We start from the raw sequence: 10,147 nt of genomic DNA on the forward strand, positions 1-10,147 counted from the left end.
CAAATAGTTCATTTCAGCAGTACGCTGGTGCGAAAGGATTTCTGACTAACGTCTATGATACAGCACTTTCTTTCAATGGGCCATGAGACATAATACCACAAGCAATGGAATTATCTGGGCACCCAGCCTCCCCGCAGCACCTGTTCAAGGTGTTATGTCAGGTATAAGAGTCTATAACACCAGAATGCATAGGATAAGACGTAAAACAAGCTCCTATTGGAAGTGACTCTGCAGCAGCAGTTGTTGATGATGCATAGTTCACCCTTCTAGTCTCTGGAAGTCGCTTTGGAGAAAAGCGTCTGCTGAATGACTCATTAAATAGTCTAAATTGAAAGCATCCTGTTTTTTGAACGTGTGTTGTACACAGGAGCTGTCCTGCTGCGTTTGTGATTTTGCACAGCCCTCTGGGATGTCGTGGCGTGAAGGGAGGGCGCTATATAAAAATGTGTTTGCATTGCATTGCATTGTATTGTATTGTATTGTATTGTAACACAGAATTTAAAGGGCGATGGTACAGGTCTGTCTGCTGTTTAGATCCTAACCCCTTCCAGAACTAAAGGCTTGCTTTGATCAGTTTAGACACTGATAAGCCGCTGTTGGCTTTTTTAGAGCATTTTACAGCACCGGGGAACCCCAGACTGAATCAGCCACTTCTTTTTAACAGTAATCCTAGGAGACCAGTTATTGTTGGTCGATTGCAGTCTAGGGCTGATTCCCCAGTGCTGTACAATGTTCTAAAATCCATTTATCAACCCCACTCCTAACCAAATATATATTTATCCTTTATATACCCGCCTGCATGGAAACCTCTGGGAGTGAGAATTACAGTCTCTGCTCAGCTCGTGAGTTTTAGCGTTTGTGTTCCTTTTCTCTTAGTGTTTGAAATGGATTTGACGTGCACGTTAGACAGAACCCTCTGAGACAGTGTGGAGCTGCAGAGTTTTCTAGATTTGAAAACCACTGAACACAGTATATATATATATTTTTTTTAAAGAGACAGTGAATTACGAGAAACAAAATAGATTTTTTTTCGGAGTAAAATTTGAACCCCAAACTACTACGGAACAGAAAAAAAAAACATTGAAAGATAATAAACGCAGGTTCATTTACTTTCACACCTTTTGTATGTATTTAATTTATTATTTTTTTTAATTAATAAACCGACCCGCTCTCTCAAATTCAATTTCAGAGGCCTTGGGGGTCAGAGTTTTTTTTTTTTGTTCGTTTTCCAGCAGGACAAAAGGACGAAACGAATGCCACAATGAACTCCCACATTCCAGACTGGAGGAGTGGAGATAAAAACACAGAGAGGCCATTTTGTGAGGAGCAGTTGCCTAGCGACAGAGAAGGAGGCCAAGGCCTGTGACAGAGGCGTGTCACGAGGCCTGATGAACATTCCACACATTCCGTACAGAACATTCCGTGAGCCTATTAATTAATTAATTTATTTATTCTCTTATTAGTGTGTATTTACACAGTAATTACTTAATAATAAATACAGGCATACTGACACATCATTACAATGTTATTATGCAGAGCTACAATGTACAGTAAGTTTTGCATCCCCCTATAGAATAAACACATTTCGCTTCAAAACTTTTGCCTGTATATATGTGTGATGCTCAGCCACGGTTTCTGTGAGAGCTCGGATTTTGAATTGGAAGGGACTGACAGACTTGTCCTGGCAGCAGTCGCACCCCCCTATCATGCCAAGGGGTGGTATCGCCTGGCAAGTGTAATGACTCCCCCTGAGCATAGCCCAATCGAAGCCCGGGGGACGTCGTGACACAGCCCTGTCAGTCTGCAGGAGCGTTGCAGCTCACCCAACGCCAGGCAGGCAGATTCTTCCAGTGCCTTCGTCACCCAAGGAAGAAGCTGGCATTTTTGAGTCATTCAGCAGACGCTTTTATCCAAAGCGACTCACAGAGACTAGGGGGGTGAACTATGCATCATCAACAACTGCTGCTGCTGCAGAGTCACTTCCAATAGGACCTCGTTTGTTTTACGTCTCATCCGAAGGATGCCTTTTACCTCTGGAAGTCTGGGTTCGAATCGGGATCAGTGGTACTACTTTCTAAAGGCAGCAGTGGTGTAGTGGAGCAGGAACTACTTTCTACAGACAGCAGTGGTGTAGTGGAGCCGGAACTACTTTCTCAGACAGCAGTGGTGTAGTGGAGCCGGAACTACTTTCTACAGGCAGCAGTGGTGTAGTGGAGCAGGATCTACTTTCTACAGGCAGCAGTGGTGTAGTGGAGCCGAGCTGAGTCGAGCTTAATAATAGGCTGGCTAAGTCACATGACTCCCATCTCCCGCACAACTCTCTGATTCAGTCAGTCAGTCAGCAGTCCTCTTGATGCGGGCTCTAGGTCCAGGTCTGTCTGGAAGACTAGTGATTTTGTTGTTCTAGGTGCCGGAACCGACAGCAAGTCGCAGTCTGCCTCACAGCTCTGTGACGTCATCCGAGAACAAAACCGTCCCTGGAAACGATTCTCAGCAGGGAAGTGCGGATTGGACTCGCTCATTGTAGATATAACTTGCTGTGATCCTACCTTGTTGCCTCCTAGTTCATATTGTATTCTAGTAGTGTTATTATTATACACAGCATCCTAGTTCATATTGTATTCTAGTAGTGTTATTATTATACACAGCATCCTAGTTCATATTGTATTCTAGTAGTGTTATTATTATACATAGCATCCTAGTTCAGATTGGATTCTAGTAGTGTTATTATTATACACAGCATCCTAGTTCATATTGTATTCTAGTAGTGTTATTATTATACATAGCATCCTAGTTCATATTGTATTCTAGTAGTGTTATTATTATACATAGCATCCTAGTTCATATTGTATTCTAGTAGTGTTATTATTATACATAGCATCCTAGTTCATATTGTATTCTAGTAGTGTTATTATTATACATAGCATCCTAGTTCATATTGTATTCTAGTAGTGTTATTATTATACATAGCATCCTAGTTCATATTGTATTCTAGTAGTGTTATTATTATACATAGCATCCTAGTTCATATTGTATTCTAGTAGTGTTATTATTATACATAGCATCCTATTTCATATTGTATTCTAGTAGTGTTATTATTTGCACTTACTGTAAACTACACTGTATTTAAATCTGAAGCTTGCATTGTAACCCTGTGCTGCCCTGTAACACCTGTGTGAGTCGCCTGGGATAAAGGAGAATGCCAAACACATTATCGTCATCTGTCAAATCAATAAATAATAATAATAATCTTATTCTTTCAGGAGTTGCAGTGTTGCAGCAGTGGCCTCTAGTGGTCACTGGGGTGTATTGCATGTCCGACGTGACCATTTGGGAAGAAAAAGCTCAGCCTTCAGGAATAACACAACGGCACTGCGAGTTAAAGAATCAAAAATGGTTTTATTACAGAAAACATGGAAGCAATTACACAGTCAATTCTAGTAAAATTGTGCGTGTGGGGGTGGGGGGGAGGGACAGGTAAAGACGATTTCTTATTAAAAGCAGACTCGGAGGTAGTGGCTTCCTCAGGGGACGGCGGCTGTGTGTGTGGGGAGGGGGGGGTTATTACTTGGAGGAGGCGGGCAGAGCCTTGGCAGAGTCCAGGACTTTGTTCCAGATCTCCAGGAGTTGGACCTGCATGCTGTCAGCCAGGGGCTTCAGCTGGGCCTGGACGCTGTCGGTCAGGGGCTGCAGCTGAGCCTGGACGCTGTCGGCGAGGGGCTTCAGCTGGGCTCGGCCGTCTTCCAGGTAGGCCCTGAAGAAGAAGAGGAAACAAGGTGGTTCAGAAACTTTTATAAGAGTTAGTGCACCGTGGTTTGTTTCTTTAATATGTTTTACTATACCTCTATGCTTTACCAGACCTCTCTGTGCTTTACAATGCTTCCCTGTGCTTTACCAGACCTCTCTGTGCTTTACAATGCTTCCCTATGCTTTACCAGACCTCTCTGTGCTTTACAATTCTTCCCTATGCTTTACCAGACCTCTATGTGCTTTACAATGCTTCCCTATGCTTTACTAGACCTCTCTGTGCTTTACAATGCTTCCCTATGCTTTACCAGACCTCTCTGTGCTTTACAATTCTTCCCTATGCTTTACCAGACCTCTCTGCGCTTTACAATGCTTCCCTATGCTTTACCATACCTCTCTGTGCTTTACAATGCTTCCCTATGCTTTACCAGACCTCTCTGTGCTTTACAATGCTTCCCTATGCTTTACCAGACCTCTCTGTGCTTTACAATGCTTCCCTATGCTTTACCACACCTCTCTGTGCTTTACAATGCTTGCCTATGCTGTACCATACCTCTCTGTGCTTTACAATGCTTGCCTATGCTGTACCATGCACGGTGCTTTATCACACCGCGCTGTGCTTTGCTGTGGGACTCTCTCAGAAGGACGTAACGCGGTAGATGGTTCTTACTGGGCCTTGGCGTTCAGTTCCTGGGCTTGCAGTTTCTGCACCAGGTCCTGAGTGGTGCTGGTGAACAGAGTGGAGAGCTCCTTGAAATACTTGCTGAGGGATTCCAGGTCAGTGGGGACCTCTCTCTTCACCACCGCGGCGTCCGTCTCACTGCCTGAAAGGAGCAAAGAACATTTATATAGAAGAAGACTTTATCGAACATTAAATGCCCAAGCTGAAAAAAACAAAATAAAGCTCAAATCTGTCCTATTAAATGTTTTCTGTGGTTAAAAGTTGCAGAAGTTGTTAAATTCAGATCCTTACCGTGCAGGACTACCATGGCAAAGGCCAGAACAGCTACAATGGAAAACTTCATGGCTGCAGAATGCTGTGGAAGCTGGAGACTAATTAAAGAAAGGAAACGATCAGACTTTGAGACATGTCGTTGTTTTGTTCATTTAGAATGTGGGTGGCTAGTTCATATCACAGGTATTTTGCTTCGTGGCTCAAGGGCCCGCCTCTTTTTACCACGGATTGGCTACAAGAGCACAACAGAGCTTTCTGATTGGCTGGACTCACCACTGCAGGTCAATGTTTTTTTGTTTTTTTTTGTTATAAATAAATACCATAGGATCATTTCAAAAGCAAATGTGTTTTAATTGGTTAATAATTTTATGACTTTTTTTTTTCATTTGTGTTTGTTTATCTCAAATGCACGAATCAAGTTTTGAGATTTTTTTTTTTTTTTTTAAATGGTGTTTGGACAGCGTTCGCATTAATATTGACTTTCCTTGGTCATCAACTGAAGCAAGGGTTTACTGTACCTCAAGTTTATCATTTTCTGAGATACACTTTCCCCAGTACAGCAGAAAAAATTAAGACACACCCAGTTCCAGACTCTCAGAGTGTGTTCAGATGATTTGAACACGAAGCCACTTTCTCAGCAACTTGAAAGCTGGTTCCAGGAGACCCCCGGGAGACCTAGTTTGAGGTTTGCTGTATCAAACCCCCAAGTCTCCCTGCCTGGTGTGCCGCGCAGTGACCTGAAACCTACAGTCTCCTGAAACCAGGCTCCAAGCCTCAGAGCGGTGGCTTCGTGTTCCCTTCAGCTTTAGAGATTCAAACCCAACTTGATCTCGCAATGGGCCCTATTCATAGAACCCGGATTTAAATCTCTATTTTAATTGATTGAATGAAGTTTCGTTTTGATAAAACTGTGCTGCAGACACTGTCATTGATTTTATACATCATCAATACAGACCCAGCAAAAAAAAAAAGATGAGATTTAAGCCGAGGGAACACGAAGCCACCGCTCTGAGGCTTGGAGCTTGATTTCAGGAGACTGTAGGTTTCAGGTCGCTGCACGGCACACCAGGCAGGGAGACTTGGGGGTTTGATACAGCAAACCTCAAACTAGGTCTCCCGGGGGTCTCCAGGAACCAGCTTTCAAGCTCCTGAAAAAGTGGCTTCGTGTTCAACTCGGCTGTAGCATTGGAAAGCAAACAGAACATCACAACGCAAAAAGACAAACAATACCGTGCCCCTGTTAGATTAGCACAACAGCGTTTAGAAGTAAGAAGTAGTCTTCCTCATGCATGAAGTATTAGAAACACGTTCTTACCTGCTTCTGAAGAGCTGGGATGATGGAATACCAAGCAGGTGCTGGGCTTATATACTGCCAGGGGAGGAGGGAGGGGTGGTCTTTGCTCGATGCCGATTGGCTCTGGTGAGCGATTGGGCGATGGGGTGATTGGCTGGCTTGGCTGTCAGTCAGAAAAGCAATTGTGTGTTGGCTGGACCTTGATGCTTTCGATGCCACAATGAGGATGGAGGCAAAGTCCAAGGCGCTGCTGAGTGCTGACAGAACAAACTGTTTATTTACTGATTTAGAAACTTTGGGAATGTCAAATAAAAAAAAAAAAAAAAACAGTTTGATTTATATGGGGGGTGGGGGTGGGGCTGTTTTGAACACAGGGAAAGAAAGAAAATTGTTTTTTTAACAGTAAAAGAAAACCTTTTTTTGTCGTAGTTCTGCGATTAACAACATGTTTGAATTTATTTAAATGTCTGTAGTTGCCTTTTTTATTATTATTATTAGTTATAGACTCTGTACCCCTTTTAAAAGTTTAGCACAGTAAATTTACACGGTCGTTTTGCCATGCTATGTATTTCCCATAGTTTACCCTGCTTTGCCATGTTTATTAATATGCTTTACCATCCCTCTGTGCTTTACAATGCTTCCCTATGCTTTACCAGACCTCTCTGTGCTTTACAATGCTTCCCTATGCTTTACCAGACCTCTCTGTGCTTTACAATGCTTCCCTATGCTTTACCAGACCTCTCTGTGCTTTACAATGCTTCCCTATGCTTTACCAGACCTCTCTGTGCTTTACAATGCTTCCCTATGCTTTACCAGACCTCTCTGTGCTTTACAATGCTTCCCTATGCTTTACCAGACCTCTCTGTGCTTTACAATGCTTCCCTATGCTTTACCATCCCTCTCTGTGCTTTACAATGCTTCCCTATGCTTTACCAGACCTCTCTGTGCTTTACAATGCTTCCCTGTGCTTTACCATCCCTCTCTGTGCTTTACAATGCTTCCCTATGCTTTACCATCCCTCTCTGTGCTTTACAATGCTTCCCTATGCTTTACCAGACCTCTCTGTGCTTTACAATGCTTCCCTATGCTTTACCATTTCATTAAAGCCATTCTTTCTTTGCCTGTTGAAAAACGGCCATTTTATTCATGTCCCGTGCTATTCTTTGGCACAGTTGCGGAACGTTTCAGTGTCCAATTATATGTTAGCCTAATAAAAAACGAAACCCTTAATTTATATATTTGAAATATCTGCGATGTTCCAACGCGTCTCAAGCCGCTAGCAACCTTTAAATGTGACCTTTCACCAAACCCTCACACGTCCTCAAGCAAATAGTGTATTGTTGATCAGTTTCGTCATTTAAAAGCTATCTGTAGCGATAAAGCTCGGTCGACAGTGTGCTGAAGCAGCGTTTCGTTTTATTTACCACTTTAGCGGCGGTTCAGGTGAGCAAACAGAAAAAACTGCAGCGAGTCTGAACCTTTTATTTATCTGTTTAATTAACTTGTTTTTTTTACAGTCTGAACTGCAGTAGTTACACAACTAGATATCAGCTAATAACAGTTTTTTTTAAAAAAAAAAGTTGTCTAATAATCTTGTAATATTGACATAAACATAACGTTATATTCTCATTAAAAAAAAATATTTAAACTATATTATTATTATTATTATTATTATTATTATTATTATTATGATTATGTAATTCATGCCTGTTAGAAAGGGGGGCGGGGGGGGGGGAATTATTTATTTATTTATTTATTTATTTATTTATTTATTTTTACAGCAATTCAGGGGAACAGGTACATCTGAAGATAAAATTAAGTGCTAAGGAAAGGAAAACGCATAAACCCCAAAGCATTTAAATTATAATTCTGGATCCATATTGTAACTGGACGCGTACCGAGCCAACACCGCTGCAATGCGCCATTTGACCACAAGAGGGCAGCCTTGTCAATGATGGGAATCCTTTTCGAATCGACGCTGCAATGCGCCATTTAACCACAAGAGGGCAGCCTTGTCAATGATGGGACTCCTTTTCGAATCGACTTCTCCTGCGCAGTCCATTGGACTTGATGCGAGTGTACCCCACTCGATGCACCCCGCTTTTGAAACCACATTTACGCCACTGCACGCGCAGACACAATGCCGAGATCGATGCCAAGCTGTTATTGATGCCTCGAGGTGGGCAGACGAAATGTTAGCATTAAAAATTACTTCTACTGTGATACGTGAAATGTATTTGCTTACGATTATTATTTATTTCTTATCCAGGGCGACTTACAATTGTTACAAGATATCACATTATTTTTTACATACAATTCCCCATTTATACAGTTGGGTTTTTACTGGAGCAATCTAGGTAAAGTACCTTGCTCAAGGGTACAGCAGCAGTGTCCCCCACCTGGGATTGAACCCACGACCCTCCAGTCAAGAGTCCAGAGCCCTAACCACTACTCCACACTGCTGCCTCATTGTATAAGGGCGTCTGCTAAGAAATAAATAATAATAATAATAATAATAATAATAATAATAATAATAATAATAATAATAATAATAATAATAATAACACTTGCAGATTTAGAGCTGTGATTTTTTTTCTCTCTCATTCCTGTCTTTCCACAGCTAGCTCCGCCCGGGCACAGAGATTGACAGTCCGCTTTAGCCTATGATCGAGCCGCTATCGCCCCAGTCCCCGCCCCCTAGCCCAGCTCTAACGGGAGGGGGGGCAGTTCTGCTAAATCTCAGTCTAGCCGCTCCCGTTATTTCTGACCCCCCCCCCTCCTTGAATAGAAAGCGGGGCGTCCTTCTTCTTTATCCCTGGCTGTTGATCTTTTTTTTTTAATCTGCACGATGGAGTCGGTTCGCCCTCAGCGTCTGCAGCCGGGGATCGGGTTTGGAATTGGCCACGGAACCGGGACGCTACGTTCCCCTCTCCGGCCTGGGGTTACCGTCCCCACCGCCCCGCCGCCGCTCTCGGCCGGGCTGCCCGGCTCCTCCGGTCCGCCTCCGCCGCCTCCGCCGCTGCAGCTCCACAGCCTCGGGCTCGGCGCGGCTGGAGTGGCCGGGACGGGGGTGGGTAGTACCGGGGGGAACCCCGCTGTGCTGAAGGAGGCGGTGGAAGCGGTGGTGCGGAGCTTTGCGAAACACACGCAAGGATACGGACGAGGTAAACCGTTTTATTATCTGAAGTGTTTTAAAATGATAATAAAAAAACACATCCTCGGTTTTAAAAGCCTACGTTTTACGTTTTACTAAAAATTAATAAATAAATAAAATGCGTTTGCGGTCCCTTTTGTTTGATAATCTGTTTTTGTGACGTCGTCGTGTTGTTGTTATAAATTATTAGTCTAAAATAATAACTTTATTCAAATTTATTTCGTGCAACAACAACGGCATTTAGTTACCCGTGAATAAGACGTTAAATTCAGTTAGACGTCTGAGTAGTGTACGTGTTAATAATATTGATATTTTTGTTATGGTCTGGACAATAACCAAAAAAAAATGTGTTTTTATTCAGATATTAATGATAAAAAAAAAACACTACATACTGTAATTCAAATTAATTCAAATATGGTCATTTTCTCAATACTGTATCAGAAGAAATATCCTCTCTCTCTCTCTCTCTCTCTCTCTCTCTCATATATATTCATATATATATATATATATATATATATATATATATATATATATATATATATAGATATAGATATAGAATCTATTATATAGATAGATAGATAGCTATCCCTGGCTGAGAGTATTGCAGCGTTTGTTTATTGTGTTAGATAACGTTTCAGTGTCATCCTGTGTCTGGCTTCACTCGTATCTGGTGTTATTTCATCGCTTAAAGCCACGTTGTCTCTCTCTCTGTCTCGTGTGTGAGAGCCAGTCCTGCCAGTCCTGCCAGTCCTGCGAGTCCTGCCAGTCCTGCGTCGGGTGCAGCTCCCAGTTACACGGCATCCTCCCAGATCAAATTCTACCATCCCAACAAACCAGTGCCGCGCTGCACCCAGGAAACACAAACCAGCTGCGGACACGAGTTTAGCATGACCTCGAGGGTTTTAGGATTGAGACACTGAAAAAATTTTTAAAAAAAATCTCTCCGCTCTTGCACAGCTGCAGAGTTGAAGTCGCTTATAAAATGTTACAGCTGACT

General features: G+C 42.6%; 1 protein-coding gene and 1 pseudogene across 1 annotated transcript; one reads left to right on the forward strand and one right to left on the reverse strand.

Annotated features, from left to right (window-relative positions):
* Nucleotides 1-3,379: 3,379 nt before the first annotated feature.
* On the reverse strand, nucleotides 3,380-6,159 carry LOC117965144 (type-4 ice-structuring protein LS-12-like). Its single transcript, XM_034910107.2, has 4 exons — nucleotides 6,018-6,159; nucleotides 4,721-4,800; nucleotides 4,418-4,571; nucleotides 3,380-3,754 (listed from the first exon to the last, which is right to left on the reverse strand). Exons 2-4 carry the CDS (start codon nucleotides 4,770-4,772, stop codon nucleotides 3,565-3,567), a joined length of 396 nt encoding a protein of 131 aa, XP_034765998.2. The 5' UTR covers nucleotides 4,773-4,800; nucleotides 6,018-6,159; the 3' UTR covers nucleotides 3,380-3,564.
* Nucleotides 6,160-8,640: 2,481 nt separating this feature from the next.
* Nucleotides 8,641-10,147, forward strand: part of LOC131705171 (LIX1-like protein) — a 4,500-nt pseudogene continuing 2,993 nt past the window's right edge.

This window comes from Acipenser ruthenus, chromosome 35 (assembly GCF_902713425.1).
Source record: "Acipenser ruthenus chromosome 35, fAciRut3.2 maternal haplotype, whole genome shotgun sequence".
NCBI lineage: Eukaryota > Metazoa > Chordata > Actinopteri > Acipenseriformes > Acipenseridae > Acipenser > Acipenser ruthenus.

What these genes read in the sequence shown, in the direction of transcription:
- LOC117965144 (XM_034910107.2), bottom strand. Translation starts at nt 4,772, where the DNA reads ATGAAGTTTTCCATTGTAGCTGTTCTGGCCTTTGCCATGGTAGTCCTG. An exon ending in TGCCATGGTAGTCCTGCACG is followed by an intron (nt 4,572 to 4,720) that starts GTAAGGATCTGA and finishes TGCTCCTTTCAG; the next exon opens with GCAGTGAGACGGACGCCGCG. An exon ending in GAACTGAACGCCAAGGCCCA is followed by an intron (nt 3,755 to 4,417) that starts GTAAGAACCATC and finishes CTTCTTCTTCAG; the next exon opens with GGCCTACCTGGAAGACGGCC.